The 21,874-nt window shown below is 51.8% G+C and overlaps 1 protein-coding gene across 1 annotated transcript in view; it reads right to left on the bottom strand.

Annotated features, from left to right (window-relative positions):
• PKD1L2 (polycystin 1 like 2) overlaps positions 1 to 21,874 on the bottom strand; it is a 95,886-nt gene that overhangs the window by 48,864 nt on the left and 25,148 nt on the right. The window contains 14 exon segments of the mRNA XM_030299226.1: positions 425 to 556; positions 1,217 to 1,343; positions 2,343 to 2,467; positions 3,894 to 4,076; positions 5,381 to 5,512; positions 8,347 to 8,541; positions 9,207 to 9,352; positions 10,644 to 10,820; positions 12,087 to 12,228; positions 12,906 to 13,026; positions 14,712 to 14,919; positions 16,487 to 16,604; positions 18,351 to 18,400; positions 21,096 to 21,173. Of these exon segments, the coding sequence (XP_030155086.1) occupies positions 425 to 556; positions 1,217 to 1,343; positions 2,343 to 2,467; positions 3,894 to 4,076; positions 5,381 to 5,512; positions 8,347 to 8,541; positions 9,207 to 9,352; positions 10,644 to 10,820; positions 12,087 to 12,228; positions 12,906 to 13,026; positions 14,712 to 14,919; positions 16,487 to 16,604; positions 18,351 to 18,400; positions 21,096 to 21,173 (1,934 nt within the window).

The raw sequence follows: 21,874 nt of genomic DNA, 5'->3' as shown, positions 1-21,874 counted from the left end.
GACAGAAGATCCAAAGCAGGCTCTGGGCTGACAGCAGAGATCCTGATGTAGGGCTCGAACTCACAAACCCTGAGATCATGACCTGAGCCAAAGTCAGATGCTTAACCAACTGAGCCACCCAGGCGCCCTGATGTTTTTGCTTCATTTTAGAGAAAATTGGACATTTCAGAGCCTGCAATGTAAGGGTGGTTAATGTAATGAAAATGATTAAAATTCCAATCAACAGATTGAAAGAAATGTTTCAATTGTACACCCCAAGATTGACAATGATATACATTTATAGTTTTAAGTTAAAATACAACGTGTAAGACAGGGTATGGACCATTCTTAATGATTCTCCTCTTTAATCAACTGTTGGTCCCAACCAAGTTGAAGAAGAAAACAGAAGTGACACCTGACTTCTGAAAGCACCCCCAAGTTCTACCTCGATGTTCTCCGACAGATTCCTCACGGGTATGAGATGTCCACTGGGGCTGGTCAGACAGAGGCCACCAACAGTTCCACTGACATCAAAGTGACTTCGGGCTGGGAAAGGGCTCGTTGGGAAACTCATCATCTGAAACCAAGAACACAGAGTGCTGGCCAAGGCCCCTGAAGGCTGGAAGGTGACTGCGTCCCTGTGTGAATGACAGGGTTTCCCAAGATGGGATGGACAAGTGGCCCTTGCTCTATGGGGTGAATGGGGGACCCTGTTGTTAGCTAGCTGTGTCTGGCTTTCTGGGTGTGTGTCTGCCTTTCAAGGCTGAGGACCTGCTCAGACCCGCTAGAGTTGTGCAGTTGCTGGACTGTAAAACCATCTGAGCCTTTTTTCTTGGCAAAGCCAGCGAGTCCCCAAGAGAAAGATATTTGTCTTTGTTGGGGCTGAAGGAACAGAGAGATGTGCCCTAACTTGGGAGTGAAAAGAGCCCTGGGCTTGCCGTTTCCTAGTTATGGAACGAAGTCCGAAGAACTTTACTTCCAGGAACTAATTGAACCGAGGCTGCCGGGGAAGTTCCACCACACAGTGGAAGAAGGATGGATTTGGGAGTCTGCATCCCAGCCCTGCCATTTTGCTTGTGGCCTCGGGCAGGTCACTGAGCCTCATCTGTAAAATGGGCATAGTAATATGTGTAATTGAAAGGGTCGTCTTCAACATAACTGAGCAAACACGCATGCGAGTGCAAATGCCATAGAAGCTGTAAAGGGCTGCTCCCGAGGAGGGCATTACTGTTGTTACCCTGATGTCCACAGGCTCCTGGCTGGCCTCCATGGAGCCAAGGGAGGAGGCCGCGGGCAGGGTGAAGGTCGCAGAGTGAGTGGCAGCGGTGTGCACAGAGGAGCCCCGCCAGTTCCAGGGCTGTATTCTGGCCACAAGGCGAGAGCAGAGGTGCCAGGAGAGAGAGAGGAAAGTCAGTGTCAGAGGAAGAGTTCTTGCTCTGCCGGGAGCCCCAGTATCGCCATGAGAGCAGGCGGCTCTGCTTCAGTCCCCAAAGGCGGTTCTGTACGCTCGTGTCAATGGAACAGCATGGAAGGTAGCCGACAACCCCCCCCCACACACACACACACACTGTGAGGACAGGGCTTTAGCCAGCTTTGTTTAAGGCCGCACCCCCACCCCCACCCCATGCCAACAAGAGTGCCTGGCACACAGTGGGGGTCAACACATCCTTTGCTGAATGAATAAGTGAGCTTTGATGTGAGCATTTCTCCAGGCCTAGCTCCCCTACCTACTTGATCTCTGATATCATGGGTTCCCAGCCCCATCTTCTCTGGCCCTTGCCATTGTCCTGTCTGATTAGACTGGGGACCTGGTTTCAGACCCTAGCTCTGGTCAGAGTGCTGCTTCAGGAAATTGCCCCTGGGACCCAGGAGGGTAACCCTGGCATGGAGAATTGGAGAAGGGTGCTCACTGCGGGTGTCCCAGCAGGGCCTGCAGTGTGGTCCAGCCCTTGCTTGTCAGGGGGAGGAATGCAGGGTGGAGGGCATCCTCAGGTCCACGAACTCCCAAGGCAAGTGCTCTTGAATCCATCCCACAGCTCTGGGGAGCACCGGGCTTGGCCAGGCACACCCCAGATGTGGTTAAAGGTGGGCAGGCCCCCTTCATTCAGCCTCCCTGCCTGCATGGCTCCCACATGACCCAACTCTCAGGACTTGTGGGTGGCTCCAAGACGGGGTGTGCACTCAGCCGTTGCCCTCCTACGCTGCACAAGCACCCAACGTGGGGACCTTCTCTCGGTGAAAAGCCATCCCACTTCCAAGGCTGGCTGCCTGGGCTCTGCCTGTCACAGGGTCTCGGGCTGTGGCTATGGAACGAGCCAGGTCAGGGGACAGGCTGTCTTGGGGATGCCAGTGCTGCTGGTTACCTGTTCGTGTACACGGAGATGGAAGGGGCAGCCAGAGTGGCCGGGAGGCCCCCAGGCAGTGTCCCCAGCAGGAGGGCAGCCTGCACTCGCTCCACAACATCCAGCAGCTGGGGCACGGTGGCCATCTGGAAGAGGAAGCAGGGGATGCTGCTGTGACCCGTGTCCATATGCCACCTTTGCTCACTGTCACCAGGCTAGTGTGGGGCCTTCAGCAGGGACTGGGCAGGGGGTGGGGGGTGCGCAGAGGAGTGAGCAAGGGACAACACTGCCGTTCATTGAGCGCCGGGCTCTGTAGGGAATGAAGAGTAACAACTGCACGGATTCCAGCGCTTATGTGAACCCTTTTCATCCTCACGACAACTCTGTGAGGCAGGTGCTCTCACTTACCCATTTGGCAGACAGGGAAACAAAGGCACGTAAAGGATGAGTGACTTGTGGAGGTCACATATGGAAAAAGGCAAGTTCCAGGACTCAACGGTGAGGTGGAGAGGCATCTGGCTCCTGAGTCCGTGCGCTAGGCTGTCACGCTCTGTGCCTCTCTGTGCTGCTCTGTCCGACCCTGCCGTCCACCCACAGCCCACATCTTATTTGTGGGGAAATGGAAAGCCACAGGCAGAGCCATTTTACAGGGTCACCTGGGCTTGGACTGCTGCTCACCCCACCCAAACCCCCAGATGAGGATGTGGGCTCACTGAGGTCAAGGACCCGGGAAGGGCTGGACGTTTGCAAAGAGTTCCTATTGGGGCACAGATTACACGTGTGCGTGTATGTGTGTGTGCGCACGCATGTGCGTGCATGTGTGTGTGTGAGAGAGAGGATATGACTGAGTGGATGTGAACGTATGTATTTAAGGGTGACGTGAATATAAAGACTTAAGTGTGTATGTATTTGTGAGTATATGTGTGATTGTCTGCGTACGAATGTGTGTTTGAGGGTATGTGTAAGTATTGGAACATAAACATGTGTGTGTGTGTGTGTGTGTGTGTGTGTGTGCTCCTGAGTAGACGTGACACAGCCCCACCTGGTGAAAGTGATGGGCCTTCAGCTCCATCGTGAGGCCATCCTGGGAGGCCCTTCCCCTGGTGGCCCGTCAGGGCGCTGGGGCCGCATGAGACAGTGCCACGTCCGTTCTCACTCCAGAGGCTGCCTCTGTTCTAACAGCGTTCTGTGTTTTGAGAACCGGGAGGGTGGACGTGTGATCTCACCAGTTGGTGGCTTATCTGGGAGGTGGCGGGTTGCCTCAGTTTACAGATGAGGAATGAGGCCGAGAGTCGTCATGCACCCAGCCCAAGTCTCAAGGTTTGAAAGTGACAGAGGCAGCATGTGAACTCAGGCTGCCTCGCTCCAAAGCCTGTGCTCTGCCTAGTATACCACACTGGCTCCCAGAAGCTCTGGTCTCTGGAACTTTTCTTCCAGTTCCCTAGAGAGGACTTTAACCTCTGTGTCTCAGTTTCCTTATCTGCAAGATGAAGAGAAAGACCCATCTAGAAAGGCTGGTGTGAGTGGAGCATGTGGTAGCTGGGAGGCCTGCATCTGGGCTGAAACACCTACCTGGCTGCCGTTGGCCCCGGTAGGGTTTTCCGGTCCATCCCTCAGGGAAGCTGCCAGCACACTGCCCACGGCCTGAAACAGGTCCTTGGTGGCCGCCTGGCGCCTCTGGTCCTCAGGATGGGCCTTAGAGCTCGCTGCCAGCAGAGCTTCACTGGCATCCTGCAGAACCCAGGTGGCCTCCCGCTGGGCTCACCCAAAGGGGAAGGGAAAGCAACGTGAGCCCCTCCTGAGCCAGACCAGCCCCTGCACCATTCCAAGGACAAGGGCTGCAATAGAGGGGAGCAGGGCGGGGAGATAAACTAGGGAAAATCTGGGCCCATTGCACAGGCTGCCCGTATCACTCACTTGAGGTCAGCTTCTCCTTCCCACAATGTGCTAAGTTCCTTCAGGAGAGTACCCTAGTCCATCTCTGAGTTTTTCCAGAGTGCCTTGCACACGCCTAGCTCATAGCAGTAAACATTCCCTAACTGGGGGGGATGGATGGAAGGATGGATGGAAGGATGGATGGATGGATGGGTGGTGGCTGGATAGATGAATGGACAAGACACTTATTCCTGTTTTGTGGTTCTGTGTGTATTTGTGTAAATTCTTGCTGCCCCAGTAGTCTGAAAATGCCGCAAGGGTAGAAGCTATGTCTGTGTGACTTGCTGAATTCTCAGTGCCTGGTGTGTGCACAGTACCTGGTATATACTAGGCACTCGGGAAGCATTTGTTGAATGAATGAGTAAATTAGTGCCTGGATAAGCGAGTGGAAGGATGGAGGGGCGGATGTACACAGGTACCGAATCAATGCGTGCGTATGGAACGGATGGATGAGCAAATGGGTGTGTAAATGGCAAGTGTGATGTTAAAAGCATCGTGGCCTCAGAAATAAAGGTCAGCCTTGCTGGCTCCCGGCTGGAGAATGTGAGGGGCTCCACCTCCTGACAGTAGGTGAAGCACAGCCAGGGTAGCTCTCCCCTCCCTGCTTAGGGCTCCATTTTGAACCCTTGGCTACCATTTCACTGGGAGCATGGTGATTTCATTTGAGTTCTCCAAGAGGCAGACCCTGAGGCAAGGATTGAAGGTGTGGGCAGGCAGAGTGGGCTGGTGGGGCGGGCGTCGAAGAAGAAAGAAGGGCAGGAGCTGGCAGCTGGACGTCAGTGGTGTATTTTCGGGGAACATGGGTGGGTTAGCAGCAGGATCTGGGCACACACTTGAGTGTCCCCCAGTGATTAGAGTCAGCTGCTCCCTTGGGGTGCCACTGGCAGGTCGCGGAGTGGGGTGTGTGAGCACCCCGGCTGGGACACCAGAATGAGACACAGGGGCTGCGGGAGGACGTCTTCTCTTTCTGGGCGCCACCCATGCAGGACCCTTGGAAACCAAATGGTGGGAGCTTTGGTGGCTCCGTGACTGAGGGACCGTCGACCTGAGGAGCGTCGTCAGTGACCCACTGCAGAGGTGTGTGTCCCATGGCTCGGCCCTGGTCAGCAGGGGGCCTCACTCACCTGGGCCGTGGGTGTGAGCTCCTCACTGCGGTGGGTCACCTCTCTCAGAACCTGGGCCAGCCCTTGCACCTTCTGCATGTCCCCCAGGGTGGCGGTGACCGCAGACAGTGACCCCAGCATGTGCTCTCTGACCTGATGCAGAGGGAGGAAGAAGAAATATAATTTCTGTCTCAGAAAGATTTGGGGTCACAGCAAGTGACCAGGCTCATCTGAGGTTTTCCAAAGCCCGCAGACCTCTGTTTGCTTCATAGGTTGTGTGGTGGGCAGAAGAATGGCCTCCCAAAGATGTCCACATCCTAATCTCTGAAACCTGTCAGTATGTCACGTCACATGGCAAAAGGGACTTTGGCAAAATCGCTTTGGAGTTTTAATTAAGTGAGAGGTTCTGAGATGGGAGCATATCTGGATTAACCAGGTGGGGCCACTGCCATCACAGGGATCTTTGTAAGAGGGAGGTAGGAGGGTCAGAGAGAAGGAGATGTGTGGGTGGAGGCAGAGGTGGAGAATAGGGTCGGGGAGGAAGGAAAAGGAAGTGAGGAGGGGAAATTTGGGGAGGGAGGGAGGAGGGAATGAAGGGTCTGAAGATGTTGAGGTGCTGGCTTTGAAGTTGGAGGGAGGAGTGGAGAGGCTTCTGGGGACTGTGTTTCCTAAGCCACAGAGCCCTTACAGGGGCCAGGGGCCGGCCTTGATAGCTACACACAAGAACTAAGAATATAATTTCAGCACTTGTCCCATAGAACTTTCTGCATTGATGGAAGGTCCTGTCTCTGCACCATCCACTCACCGAATGCAACTACTGAGCCCTTGAAACATGACCAGTGCAGCTGGAGAACTGAATTTTAAACTTTGTTTCATTTTAATTCATCTCAGTTTTTCTCTTTTCTTTTTCTTTCTTTCTTTTTTTTATTTTATTTTAGAGAGAGCATGAGCAGGGGAGAGGGGCAGAGGAAGGGAGAGAGAGAGAGAGAGAGAGAGAGAGAGAGAGAGAGAGAGACACGGAGGGAGGGAGGGAGGGAGAATCTTAAGCAGGCTTCCTGCTCAGTACAGAGTTCCCACAACCCCTGGGATCATGACCTGAGCCAAAATCAAGAATCAGATGCTCAAGTGACTGAGCCACCCAGGCGCCCCATTTTAATCCATTTAATTTAGCTGTGAGTTCCTAGATAAGCGAGCGGCAACCACTTGGCACAGCCCGGATCTGAGTGAATAGTCCTCTGTGGCCTGCTTCTCACGGCTCACTCAGCCTACCTGTCTGATGGCCCTTCATGGCAGCTGCAGAGTTTGAACCTGTCTGCTATTAAGTCAGGATGCATCCAGGCTATGGCTTGGGTGGAGGAAAGAAAAGGCCAGTATATGAGGAGACTCTTGTCAGATGTTCTGGAAGGTTAAGTCATGTTTGCCTCTGTGGATCTTCCCTCCTTCCTTGGTCACTGTCCTGGAGGCAGCTTCCATGGAGATGCCCCTGGCTCCTGACTCTCTGTCGGTGGACTCATGCAGCAGGAGATGAGAGGGCTGGAGGAGAGAGAGCTAGAAGCTATACTCCGGTGCCTCCCTGCCAGTCTACTGTGGTTGGTCAACGGCCTCATTCTTCAGAAGCCACTGCTTGTCCCAGGGAGCCCCTCCACGTGCAGCGGCTCCCTCTGCATTCTGTTCACTTCAGGCCGAGCCCCAACTTTTATCAACAGAGCCCTTCTTAAATTCTTCTCAGTTACCCCATGAGAGTTTTACACCTGCCTGCTGCCGGGACCCCACTTTTTCATGAGGAGACCCTGGGTCGGGCTGCCTAGTCTGTGTGCTCAGGGGACCACAGGACATCCAAATGCAAGTCTACCATGGGTAATGTTCAGAGTGAAAGCAACCGAGATTGAGAACCAGGTGGTGGGTTGTGGGGGTGTATGGAGGTACTAATGTGAACTCAGGGAAGGGGTGAGAGGCTTGGGAGGGCGGGAGGTAGACTGGGGAAGAGCCAGTCTGCGTTGGAACCCCGTCTTCACCACCTACTTAGAAATGTGGGCCTGGGCAAGCTGTTCAAATTCTCTTACTCTGTTTCCTCTTCTGTAACATGGATGGGGATCTCACCATTTACCTTGTAGGGTTTTAACGAGGATTACATATCCATGAAGCTCTTGGGGCTGGCAGCACCTAGTAGGTGCTCAATAAACGTCATTTATCTATAAGTAATCACTATGACAACCACCACTTCTTTGTATTAAGTCCTTACCATGTGTCCTGCACCATGCTAAGTACTTTTCTTGCAAACCCTTCAGGGAACCAGAAAAGTCTTTCTTTTCTTCTTCATGCCCAGCAGGTGTATGTGCTACTGTGCATGTGTATGCGTGTGCGTGCACGTGCACCTGTGTGTACCTGCACCCACACGTGCCTGCACTCATATAGCAGGCACCAGGAGTAGAGGTAATCGTATGTTCTACAATAGTTGTTTATCGTGTCAGGTTGTAACACACGGAATGGCCATTTTGTGGGTTAAAAATGGTTGAATGTTGGTAATTTCAAATGGTTTGACCTAACCTTATCAGGTAAACACTATTTATCATCCCCATTTTCCAGTGGCGAACCTGAGGCTTAAAGAAGTTCATTCACCAGCCTGTGACAATATAGATGGAAAGTGACAGAAGTGGGATGACGTCTAACGTCTGACCCCGACCCATTAACCATATGACTGGGGCCAGGCCACTTTTCTCCTCTGGCCTCGGTTTTGTCGCCTTTGACAGGAGGGATTGGAGCAAGACTCTTAAATTCCTTCCTCCCCTAGAAGGCTTTGACTCCAGGAAGAGCAAGGAAAGCAGGTTTCCATCACTTCAGGTCACTTAGTGAAAGGACCAGAAGAGGGAGGTGACATCAACAGCTCAGGAGATGCCAAAGTCTTCTCCACAGCTCCATAAATTCCACTCCCCACCCCAGACTCCGGGGCCCCAGTGGACAGTGTAAAAGGGGCCCATCTTGAGCACCTTCTGTCTGACGTCCACGTTCAGCAGCTGCCTGCAGCCCCGCCCCTGGCACTCCTGGTCCAGCACCGATGCCACGGCCCTGGCCAGCTGGAAGAGCCGCTCGGGGTCCCGTTCGCCTCGCAGAGCGGTGGTGATGTTCTCCACCACTGCAGCCTGGAATGCCACATTCTCAACGTGGGTGTGTCCAAGTCCCACCTGACCGGGAAACAGGAAACATGCTCAGCGCAGGGAAGCCCTGAACTCACCACTCCTTGTTCCAGAATCCGGAGCCTGAAGTCGCAGTCTCCACAAGGCAGGCCAGAGCAAGACGGGAAGGCTTTGCACGTGGCCGGGGGTCTCTCCCGAGGCTGAGGGCAGCCGGGCCCGCTTGTAGCAGGCATCCAGCGGCCACTGAAACCGAGCCTTGGGCAAGTCGCTGCTTCCCCCTCACTGCCCTCCTCATAGTTCCCCCAGTCCCTTCCTGCTCCTCCTGGCCTCTCACCCTTGAAATTCACCCGGATTTAATCCAGTCTCTGCCATGTAGCCCTGATGGCTGATTTTGGCCCTCCTTCCTTTGGACTCTAATGGCACTGGTCTGACTCATCTCTGGGTCCTCCTGCTCCAAGCCTCCAGGGCATTACTCCAGGGCACTGTTCTGGCCACTGAGATGTAAGATCTACAAAGGTAGTGGCCATGTTCACATCTGTGTCCCCAGGGCCTGGCACAGAGCAGGTGCTCTGAAAATACTAGTTGAAGGAATGAATGGATCAGTGATTCATATGGTCATGCCCTTAGCTCCCTTCAACCCAGCCACCCTCTTGGGGAAGTTCAGTTGGGTAACAAGTTTTCTCAGGAAAGAAACAAAGGCTGCTGCCACCTACCTTCACCAGTGCATGGGCCTGTTGTTTGTCCCCTGCCCGATTGGACACAAAAATGACCACTGTCAGCATGAAGTCATTGTTTACTTTTCCAAGTGGCAGATAAACTGACTGGAGGGCAGGTTCAGAGCCACAGTGTAGACAAGAACCTGGTAAATGGAAACTGAACAGTTAGAGCGGCATCTCTAGGCCCTGGGGAGACAGGAAACCCACCAAGGTAGAGCCTGATGACAAGGACACAGAAGCCACAGCTCATAAAGATGTGGCAAGCACTCAACGACTCTGTGCTTTCAGAGAGACGACAGCCATCTATACTGATCCCCTAGTCTCCGTAGGTAATTGCGTGCTGCTATGAGTTTGGAATAATTTTACTAGAATCCATAAAAAATTCAAAAAAAAATTCCTCTTTACAGGTTTACAAAGAAATTCAAGAGGTCAACCAAGTTACAAAAAGGAGGAGGAAGAAGAAGAGGGCAGGAGGCGATCTTAAAAATTATCTCAAAACATCGAAGCTCACTCAAAAGTCACTTCCTGTACAAAGGCCTTCCCAGGTTGGTGTATCTAAACAGCGCCCCTGTCCTATGTCTTTATTTACCAACAGTCTCCACCACTAATTGTAACACAGGGAGGTCAGGGACTTGGCCTGTGGAGTTTACTACTATGTATCTAGCGCCTGGAAGAGCCTGACGTGTAATAAATATTTATTGTTGAATGAATGAATAAATGAATGAATGAATGAATGCATATCTTTCCTATCCTTAAAGGATACCCCCCCCCTCAGTGAAATCACTAATCATTGTAATGTGCAGACAATCATGAAGTTACTGAATTATAACTCACAGCTGAGTTTTACATGGTTTCACTTCCCTGCCCCTTTGCTCACCTGTGTGAGCAACCAGTTGGAACAACCAGTTGAAATTAGAGCAGCTAGCCGGCCTCCATCTGGGGGGGATGCAGGTTTGACATGGAACCTACTTTCCTTCCGTGAATTGACTCCCTCCAGGTTCAGACCCAGTCACAGCCATCTGAACATCCCTGCATTCCACATCTGCTTAACTGGCGTCCCATGAAAACCACCCTCCTCTGGGTCTCAGGATTGCTTGTGTCCACCTTTCTCTAGTCGAGGCCTTCAGTGGTCACACCTCTGCATATTCTCATCCATTTAACCCTCTCCACGTCTTTTATGCCAGGTCAGAGGTCATTTTGGCCTCTATAGCCATTGAGGAGATATCGATGGGGCCAGCTTCGCCTCTCCCTGGGCGTGTGACTGGGTCAGTGTGCCTGGGGTGGGGCTAAGGTGTAGTTGGGGGAGGTCTTCATTCTGCAAACGTCTCTCACACATGGAACATACTTTTTGCAGCTCCCAGAGGGAGACAGGCCCCTGTTCTGGGAGAAACAGAGCCTAGCAGCTCAGGGGAGAGCACAGCCCTGGGGCAGTACCTGACTCCAGGCAGAAGCAGTACTCCAGGGGGCCCAGGGCCGAGGATGTGTCGCAGAAGATGGCGAAGCTTGTCAGAACCGTACCCTCCTCCGGAGTGATGGTGCAGGTGAGCACCTCGGGGGGAGACACAGAGCCGATCACATAGGTGTCCTCCCCATAGGCATGCCCCGTCACTGCTGGGGAGTGAAGACAGAGGGTGTTTGGGGGGTTGTGTGAGTCAACCGAACTCCCCCATGCTTCAGGATCACCCCGGGAGCTTGTTAAACATGCAGGTTCCCAGGCTCCTCTCCTGACCCCCAGCCTCAGACCTCTCTGGAGGTTCTGGGGTGGGGCCCAGCAATCTGCACATCTGACAACTCCCCCTAATGCAGGTATCCTGGGGTCTCACTTTTGTGGGACTCTTTTTTTTTTCTTTAATGTTTACTTATTTTTGAGAGAGAGAGAGAGAGAGAGAGAGAGAGAGAGAGAGAGAGAGAGGACAAGAGGGGGAGGGGCAGAGAGAGAAGGAGACACAGAATCCAAAGCAGGTTCCAGGCTCTGAGCCATTCAGCGCAGAGCCCAATGTGGGGCTCGAACTCAAGAACCGTGACGTGAGATCGTGACCTGAGCCAAATCGAACACTTAACCGCCCGAGCCACCCAGGCACCCCAGGATCTCACATTTTGAGAGTCAGTTTTTCATCTGTAAAACAGGGCTAATATTAGCAGCTTCCTTGCAGTTGTGGTGATGAGGAAGTATATTGGGAAATGAAAGGATTTGCTCAAGATCACGGAGCTAGTAGGAAGGGCCATAGCCAGAATCTAGAAACGGGCTGACCCCACAAAGCCACGCTCTTTCCAGGCCTCCACAGCACCGCGAAGAGCCCACAGTTACCTGCACCAGCATCCCTCACCACCTGATACTTCAAAAAGAGTACGTGCCTGGAAGAGCTGGGCACGAAGAGAATTTTCTTCAGTTAAAATGAATTCCTTAGCCTAGACCTAACTCAGAAAGTTTGGGGCAAGCCTTGGAGTGTGCGTTTTAAACCAGTATCCCTGGTTGTCCCAGTGTGGGTGGTCCGTGGGCCACTTTGAGAAAAACCGAACCAACTGAATCCATCTGGAAGAGTAATCCCCTATTGTTTGTCTTTCTGAGAATCTACCTTTCCCACCGCACTGGCTTGTTCAAGGTGAGAACGACCTGGCAGGACACGCAGACCGCACCAGAGTGATCTGTCTCATCCACCCTGCATAGTGCAGTTCGGAGGCGGGAAATGGAGGCACCGAGAGTTTAAATGCCTTGCCGCCAGCTAGAAAGTGGTGGGATGGGGCTGACACCAGATTCTGCATGTGGTCCTTGACCCTGCACTGATGTCCCACATTTCTGGGTTTCTGAGTTTGCCTTGGTTCGCTTTCGGCAGACAGGCGGAACCCGTGCCGGGGCCTGCAGGGAGCCTTCCGCACCTGTGGCTCTGATTCGGAGGGCCTGGCCCCAGGTCTGCAGGAAGGAGCTGTTCAGCCGCAGCGTGGACGTGTTGCTCTGAAGGAGGATTAAAGCCCTGGGCCAAAATCCTCGAAGTCTGCAGGCGGGTGGGAGAGGCTCCGCCTGAAAGAGAACACCACCCAGAGCCCCCGAGGCTGCAGCCAGGCTGCTGGACCTCCACAGGGCAGTGGCTCCTTACCCTGGGGAGGCCTTCCAGATCTGTCTCTGCTGCAAAGGCACCACCCGCTTCCCCAAGTCAGCCCAGAGACCCAATTTCCAGCCTTGCTTAGGTCATTGTCTGAGGTCAGTTTCCCTTGAAGGAGAACCTGAGATGGGGATTCACCGGCAGCTCATTTCCTGCGGGAGGGCCCTTGGGAGAACCAGAGGGGAGAGGGAAGCAGAGTAGGGCACAGAATGAACTAGGCAGGGAAGTGATTTCAGGAGGTGTCCAGCCAGCCTCAGCCCGATCCCACAGGAAGTGACGGCCACACCACAGAGGTTGTCAGAGGCAAGGGGCCTGGGCCATTAGACACCCCCAGCCATCAGTTATTGGCCAGTGGTCACTCCACAGCAGCTGGGGACCATGCATCAGCCTAGTAAGAGGGACCGGGCTGCGGCACCCGTAGCATCTGCTGTGATGTTTCTCCATTGTTTTTGCTCCCTTGCATCCATTCTCCCTTCTGACCAATGCCCTGGGTTTCCTCTGGGGAACACCCCCAACCCCCACCCTCCGGGTGCTCAGTACTGGGCATGCGACACAGGTCTGGTCAGTCAGAGTGGGTGATTGCCAGTGTCCTCACCTTCTCCAGCGAGGTGTCATCTAAATACCAGTTGAACACGGCCCCTGGAGAGCCGTCCCCCATGGTGACTCTGAGCACAGTGTCTTCCCTGGGGTTCCCAGGTCTGCAGTTCTCCTCGCAGCTGAAAGGGAGACAGAACGCAGTGAGGAAGCTCACTCAGGCCTCCTGGGCTGGTCTTTTGTCCGGTTCTTCTCAAGTCCTTTGAGAAGGTGGCACAGGGCCTTTCTTCTGGTGGAAGATGGAATAAAGGCAACCCCTGCCCCAACCCAAACCAGGACCTATAACATTGGTCAAGGAGAGGACTTGTGCCTGACTGAATTCCCACTTCATTCAGTGTGCAGGACAGTGGTGTGGAAAGTGCATGAAGTCCAGGGTCCTCAGATACTGTCCTTGCCTCTTGTGAATGGTCACCTTGTATGAGTCACTTAAACTCTCTGAGCCTGTTTCCTCACCTGCAAAATGGGGAGTTAAGAACGATTTCTGTGACTCCCTCTAGCTCCAATAATAAAGGAATACTGTGGTTTTATTGCCTGCGTGCCACAGGTTATAAATGATTTGCATCGTTACTCCCTCATCCAGTGCTTACCACAACCCTAGGAGCCACATGTTAGAATCCCCTTGTCAGAGCCAGAAAACCTGGCTCACAGAGCTGGCGTGATTTGTTCCCGGGTCACACGACTCCTGAGTGGGGGAGGGCAACACAAACCAGCATGTCTAGGTTCGATTCCAGGGCCTTCTCTATAGCATCCCGCTCCCTCCCCTGAGCCAGTGAGAGAGCCCTTTGGCACCTGCCGTGGGTCCAGCCCATCCCCGGGACCTCTCAGTTGTAACTGCATAGCAGCTGGCAGTCTCCCTCCTGTCTTCATGTCTGTCCTAACACCGATGTGCTGGACATTCTCTATTTGTCCCCACAGCCTGCTCTCCATCAACTCTGTGGCCCTGGGCACTAGGAGGCTAATCTCTGTGGACTGTGTCACCCACATTCCTGTGCCGGCTGGCTTCTACTTGGGTCCAGCAATGGGAGGCATTGGCTGGGGATCAGAAGGTAACAATGGGAGGGCGGGAGGGTATTTCTTCACCACGGTCCCTGCCCCTTGGCAGGTGGGCTGCTGTTGGCAAGTGGCTGTGCTCCTCCAACCAAGCCCACAGCTCCTGTTGGGGGCCGCCTCCCCTACAGCTGCAGCTCCCAGGGTTCCCGGGACACCATCCCCCTGCTTACCTCTGTAGTCCTCAGAGGGAGAGTGGCTTCCTCCTGTTGTAGTCCTGCACTGTCATCCCTGGCTTGTTCCCTTATCCCTGCCCACGTCTCTCTGTCTGGGCCCCACCCGATAGACCAAGCCTCCTTCAACCTTCACTTTGATGCAAGAGCTCAAGCAATCTCCCTGAGCCCACTCTTGCCCTCCTCCAGCCTGCTCTCCACCCTGCTGCCACAGCGTTCTGTACTAGGACAGATCATGTCCCCAGCTTGCTTGCAACCCTTGGGTGGCTTTCCAGAACCCTTCAGAATCATGTCTTTATTTATAACCCACGCGGTCCCACCAGAGCCAGGCCCTGCCTGTTCTCCTCGTTTCTTCTTGCTCCCCTGTCCCCCTCCATATGAGCCACACCAGCCTCTTTCACTTCTGGCTTATTCTGTGCTCCTCCCTTTGTCACCCATATTCCCTCTCCAGCCCCCCTTTTGCTGCCAAGTTAATTCCTCTTCCCTCTTCACATCTGGGCTGAGGGAAGCCTTCCCTGCCCTGGCTCTTCGGTAAACGGTGGCCGAAGGGACATCATTGCTGCGGGAGTTTGCTCTCGTGCCCCCACCTGACTCGAGGCCTGAGTTCCAGGGGTGCAGACACGTAGAGACACTGCTCCTCCCGGTTCTCCAGCTCCCCGCCCCTCCAGGTGGCCAGGCGCAGGGTGACAGCGGAGCTGGGTGGTGGCAGGCAGGACGGAGGAAGCACCAGCTCCCCCTGGTCCACACGGAACAGCTGCCTCTCAAGACAGTAGCTCCACTGGGCCCAGCAACGTCCTGAGAAAGAGGGGCAAAGGCTATGATCATCCAAGGACGCTTCCGGTCTGGGTTTTTAGAAGAAAAGAGTCATAGATAAGAAAAGCAGCTCCAAAGAGTTTGATTTTTAATAACACTCTCACTTGCAGGGTGAGAGGATGACGCCGCAGAAGGATGCTTCTGGGGAAATGAGCCGCCCTTCACCCTGACCCTGAGCAGACCCGCAGGGTCTGTCTGCTTCTTGGGCATCAGCGACCTGCACTGAGGACAGGCAGGCATATAGTAGGGGAGGGGGGCGGGGATATACAGCTCTGCCTGGGGGAGCATCCAGGACAGCTTCCTGTCCCTCGTGTACCTCTCATACCACGTGGAAACAACTGTCCTCAACTGTGTGTCCCTGTGGGTACACTGGGGATCCGGTGGGCCGTTCTCCCCATCTGGGAGGACACACGCCATCTCCTGCTTTATGATACTGGCTCAGTAAGTCTCTATCCCTCGCCCTTCATCTGTGTTGATCGATGTTTACCCATCAGTCACCTTGCTCCCCCTGCTCCGAAGTTTGGTAGTCATTCACGGGACGTGACCTAGGGTCGGGCCATCAGCTCAACCACCCAAACTGTATACCTGTATCCTCTGTGAATTCAGATAGTGAAAACTACTATTCCAAAGAATGTCCTGAGCACCTGCCAGTGGACATCAAAAGGCTCTACATTTTATATGACTTGACCCAGTTATTCCATTTCTTGAAATTTATTTTTTATTCTCAAAACTTACTTCTGAAGGCAACCACAGATGCAGATAAAGGCAGAACTACAAGGATGTTTATTACAATGTTGTTTATATACAGGCAAATAATTCTGAATAACCTACGTGTCCAAAAACAGGGTACCAGTAAGTAAATGACCTTACATCAACTTTGACAGTCTATTATGCACTTACTCTCTTATGAAATCAAGATAGAGAAGATACCATGGCATTAAAATATGCAGGATGTATTGTTCAAAGGAAAAAAAATCATAAAAATAGTAAGTGTGATATGGATGGCATTCATTTCCGAAAGAATGTGTACGTAGCTAGGATGTATCCCTATAAAGCAGGACAACCATTTCTAAGAAGTGGGTACTGGTGCTGTCCTCTTGGTTTGTCAGAAAATGCTTCCTCACTTCTAGACTCTCCCAGTGACATACCCAGCAAGGGCAAGGAGGTGACAGGAGGGATCCACCCAAAAGGGAGGAGTTGTTTTGTTTTGTTTTGCTTTGTTTTTAGCACTGATGTTGTTTGTGGGGAAAATAAAGCCTATTGACTTTTAGGGTTAATCCTCTCAATGCATCTCTGTGTTGCTGCCTTTAGGGCTCCCTCTGCCTTGGTTTGCCACTGCTTTCCCCCAACCCCACCCCACCGCCCCCACCCCACACCCGCCACCTCCCATTTCCATGGGATTTTCAATCTCTGGCACATGCAAAGCACACAAAATGTCAAGGATAAGTAATGCCTGTGTGAAGATTAAAAAAAAAAAAAAAGCAAAGCGGACCTCTATCCATTACTTTGTGGTGAGATAGGACAGTTCCAGAGCTCTAAGGCCACCTACCGCATGACCACTGGAAACGTAAATCCTTGTCCCTGTCTGGCCAGCCCAGAGTCACGGTCGTGAAAGGATCCACATACTGGCCAGGCTCCACGTACACCTGCCTGTCCCCTTTCTCTCTCTGCAGAAAAAGCAGCTGGCTGGTGAGATGCCCCTCCACAATTGGTACCCTACCTTCTTCCCCACAGCAGTCTGTGCCAAGGGTAGTCGCACCATAAGGCACAGAATGGAGACAGACCCTATCTGATCCACCTGGCTCTCCTCTGGAGGTGGGTCACTGGGTAAGTAACTTTAGTCTGAACATGGGCTCAGTGCTGAGTGTCCATCATGCTTCCAACTGTTACCAGGGCCTGCTCTGGGCCAGGCCCCATGCTTGATGCCTAGAGATACAAGAATAGAGACCTGGGCCTTGCTCTTCAGTCTAGGAGGGAAGATGGACAGAGAAACTGATGACTAAAACACAGAATTCTAGCTGCTACAGGAGAGGGGGGCCCAGAGAATTACGAGAACGTGTAAGAGGGAGGCAGTAGGTTGAGAACATCTGCTCCTCTGAAGAAGGTTTGATAGCATTTGATGCCTGGGTTGCTGCGGTTTGAGAGAAGCTAGTGATGTCCTTCCTCTTTCGTCTGGTGCAGAGGAGGACACAGAGCTGTGACCTCTGTAAGGGGGGCAGCCAGTGTCAGGACAAGCTTCCCCAGAGAAAAAGACTACAGAGCTGTTGTGAAAGAGGAGGAGTGAGGGTGAGCTGGGCAATAATGGAGTCTGTGGGTTCTAGGAGGAGGGATTGGCAGGCATATGGTGTGTTCCTGGAGTAAGTTCTGGCAGGACCTATCAAACAGCTGGGCCTAAAGGGCTTAGTCTGGTGTAACAAGAGGCTACATGGCAAAACTCAACCCCTTGTAGTCTCCCAAGCCTAAGAATAAAACCCAAACCCCTGTCTTGGCACCTAAGACCTCATGTGATCGGGCTTCTGTCCATCTCTCTGTAATCTCCTATATGCTCTCCCTCCCCGCCCACAGGCCTCAGGACACTTCTAGCCTCGGGGCTTTCATATCTGTGCACCCAGAAAGCTCTTGTTCCGCTTTCCAGCAAGGCTGACCGTCTTATCTTCAGGTCTCCACCTGAATGTCCCATTCTATGAGGCCTCATCCGATCACATTTGCTAGGCCATGCTGTGTTGGTTGTCACTGCACCCTGTTGCTTGTAGTTAAACACTTACCACAATTCCTAATTACATGCTAATTTGTTTGGTAATTTCACCCACTAAGCCCCAAGAAGGCAGGGGCCACAGCTGTTTATTCACCTTTGTGTCCCTAGTCCCTAACACCAAGCCTTGACATTGTAAACGCATAGTCTTTGTTATTGAATAAAGTATGTGCATGGACAATGTCAACAGCAACGAGTCGGGCCTTAGTCCTGCTGTAAAAACTGAGGAACATGGGCCTGCTTTCTCATTTAAGCATTAGCAGCTATAAATTTCCCTCTGAACATTGCTTTAGCTGCATCCCACAAATTTGGATAGGTTATTTTGTCATTAACACTCAAATATATTTTAATTTTCCTTGTGAATTTTTTTTTGATCCTGATTTTTTTTAAGTGTGCTCTTTAATTTCCGAGATGTCTAAAAGGTATGTACGTATCCCAGATATCTTATTACTGATTCATTATATAACACTGTTCTGGTTGGAGAACATGCTTTCTGTGATTTCAGTCCTTCTGGATCTCTTTTCAAATGGAAGAAACCTCCATGCTTCCTAGTACTCTGGGTATTAGCACCAATAAGCCAAAACTCAAAACTAAAGCAGAGTTTTCAGACATCTTTTTCTCGTGAGGTTAAGTGTTTAAAAAACAGAACAAAACAACTCACATTCTTTCTCTTGGCATTTGTTCCAGACGGTTCTCGCACACTGGAAGGAGCTGTGAACACAATGAGAACAGGCGTCAGACTTTGGTAGGTGTTTATAAGGTTACCAGAGGGCAGAGTCAGAGGGTGTGCTGAAGATGCCCTGGGGAGATCCACCTGTCTTGGAAATGAGTTAGGGAAATTTGGCAAGCATTCAGGTCATCAACATGGGTAAACACCCAAACCATCATGTCCACCACTGGACTGAAGACACGTCTTCGGTTGTTAAGAAAGAGTCAGGCAGTTGCCAGTGCAAATAAAACACGACATTTAGAGACCAGCATGTGGCTGTATGCTGTTAATGTTTAACTACCAGTTAAAGGGTGGGGAGTGGGGAGCCCTGATTTGTACCATTTACTACTTCCGGTGGTGTTTGTGTTCCCACGAAGGCAGATTTCAGGCTACCGAGCTGACCTCGGTGATTATAGAGCAAGAGATGCACAGAACCAGCTCTGGCAAGCTGCTAGGGGCCGGCCTCAGCACACCACAGTGCATTTCTGGGTCTTCCTGTTGGCCTCTTACTGGCTGTGTGAGCCCAGGCAGGTTAGTTATTCTTTCTGAGTCTTAGGTTCCTCACCCACGACAAAAGGCAATCCCTATCCTCAAGGCTCCAGGAGAGCTGACTGTTGTGTTTCTATACCATTGCATTGTAATCTGTGTACGTCTATAAAGAGAGTTAGTATAGCAAGGTAAAAGAAAATGGAACATGTACACTCAGTTGATATGCCCTGAAAAATCATGGCAATGTGAATATGGTAACGTCTAGTTAAAGTGTAATGATTAAGACAGGAATGTATTTCATCTGCACTGGCAGATCCGTGGGAGTCATTAGGCTCTCGTGTCCTGGTTAACATCTGGGTACTGTTGATCTTTACAAAATTCTCTCCCAGTGAATTCTCATTCTGAGAACTCTCACTTCGAAGCTCTATAAAATTATGTAAAGCAAAGCTAAGATGCCAGACACAGAGATTCCTTCTTAATCTTAAGGCAGATGGGCCAATAACCCGGAAGAAAGAAATCAAGAGACGTAATTGCTGCCTCTGATCCTGCCATGAATTAGCTGAGTGACTTTTGGAAAGCCACTTCACCTCTCTGGGCCTCACATTCCGTAAGTGGAAAAGGAGGGCTGTGGACAATTGCACAGACATCTGATGGTTTTGTCCCCCAGCCAGGCATCCGTGCCCCCTTGTTTTGGTAACAGCACTTACGGGCGATTCTTTCCCCTGGGAAACATCCCTCCCCTGCTCTCAGTCCTTGGTTTGGGTGACGCCACCCCTACAGCATGTTCCAGGTGGGCATGTGATCCTGGTCTCCCCAAACTGAATACCACTTTCCCCTGGTCTCAGTACTGGGTCCAGGAGGGAACATGAACCAAGCTTGGACCAGTAAAGGGGGCCTCAGGACTTGGGCTAGAAATGTCAGCAAAGAGGGACTCCTTCTCCTCTAGGGTTAAGTAAGGATTGAAGCCTGGGGCCATCTTGCTACTGATGGGAAGAGGGAATCAGAATAAAGCCAACATAGAACCAAGAGATGGGAAGAGGCAGATTTCTGACAATATTGAGTGACTGGATCTAGCTGTGCCTAAACCCTGGACTTTGCCTTTTCGTTTCTTTCTTTCTTTCTTTCTTTCTTTCTTTCTTTCTTTCTTTCTTTCTATTTTTTTAATTTTTTGATGTTTACTTATTTTTGAGAGAGTGAGACACCGAGTGTAAGCGGGGGGAGGGGCAGAGAGAGAGGGACACAGAATCTGAAGCAGGCTGCAGGCTCTGAGGTGTCAGCACAGAGCCCTACGTGGGGCTTGAATTCACAAACTGCAAGATCATGACCTGAGCCAAAGTCAGACGCTTAACCGACTGAGTCACCCAGGCGCCCCTGGCCTTTTCTTTTTGTGAGTTGATAAAATTTCCCTTTGAGTTGAGCCAGTCTGAACTGCTTTTCTGTCCCTTGCTACGCAAACAGTCCTGGCAAACACATTTGCTGTGGACTTTCAGCTCTGTAACTTTTAGCTACTGTTGGCTGCCTACCTACCAGCCATTACCCCACCCTTCTTCTTGGCTGCCAGAATCCACCTTCTCCCACAGAGCTGGAGGTGCTAGATACTTGCTCCCCAGCACCCCTTAGAGCTAGGGTACGTGACCCCGACTGATGGTATCTGAGGAGAAGAATGCTGGGGACCTGTGGGGAAAACTTCCCTCCTAGTAACAAGAGCTACAGAGGGGGAAACGGGCTTGTGCAGCTGCTGGATGATTCTGGGTTGACCTGCGATGTTTGGAACCGCAGCAGCCATGTTGATGAGATGCAACCCTATGGGCAAAGCAGAAACTCTGAGGGTGGCAGAACAGAATAGCAGACTGAGCCTGGGTCCCTGCCGGTGACACTGGACCGCTGAACCAATCCTGGAACTACTTACCTCCTAACTTCTCAGTATGTGACATCATAACGACCAAACTTAAAGCCACCTAGGTTGGGCCTCCTGTTGCTTGGAGCCTAAAGCAGCAAACTCGGATGTTTTAGAATTCTGTAACAGCGGTTGAATGTTTTACCGTGTACATGACAGCGCTTTAGAGTGACCAGAGAATTCTTAAAATCTACAGAGCAAGGTAAGCATTCGGAGCTCTGTTTTGAAGAATCCCTCCCTGGATCCCGAGCAAGTGCGATGACCCAGACTGCTGGTCCTGAGTTTTATAGCCCCTTGCAGAAATTCCTTGCCTGAAACAGTGATGCTTCCAATTTCCAGACTCAGGTTTGAGAAGGCATTCCTCAGCGTCACCGTGACCAGAAAGGTGCCTGTAATGCAAAAGGTGGAGACTTAAGGGTGTTGCAATAAATTGTTTAACTTGTGTTGAGACAGCTCTCCCAAGCTATGCTTCCTGGTCCGCTGACAGTGGCATTTGAATCTTTCATCCTGAGCATTTAATGGACCCCTGTTGTATACCAGGCATGGTGCAAGTCTCTGGGACACAGAGGTGAATGAAACATGGTCTTTGTCTCCAAGGTCCTTATAGTCTAGTATGCTTGCAGGAGACCAAGTGCCAACCATGGCAAGAATTGGCACGGGGGCATTGTGGACATGTAGTAGGGAGTCACTGCACTGATCATGGCTCATGGCAAGGCTAAAGCTAAAGTTCAAAGGACGAGTAGTGCTCATTGGTCAGGTTAGAGAGGAGATTCCAGCGGAAGAAAGGACATGACAGGACTTTCAAAAGACTGAGGAGCAGAGAGGGGAGAGAAGGATTTGTAAGACTCAGGGTATGTGTGTATCCCACCGTCCTCCCTCATGGGAAAAGGTGGTGGGTGCTACCTTCTTTTCTCAAGCCTAGAGAGGAGCTCATCAGAGGGGACCCTGGGAAAGGTGGATATGTGCTCTTTCAGATCCGGGACCCCCACGGACAGGTTCCTTTCTCATACTCGAAGGATGGCCTATGACAGGGTGGAGTGAGAGGGAGAGTGGGGGCAGGAAAGGGCTGCATTCCCGCATTTGGAAAACT

This window comes from Lynx canadensis, chromosome E2 (assembly GCF_007474595.2).
Source record: "Lynx canadensis isolate LIC74 chromosome E2, mLynCan4.pri.v2, whole genome shotgun sequence".
In the NCBI taxonomy this organism is placed as follows: Eukaryota; Metazoa; Chordata; class Mammalia; order Carnivora; family Felidae; genus Lynx; species Lynx canadensis.
This window is presented reverse-complemented; position numbering and strand designations above follow the sequence as displayed.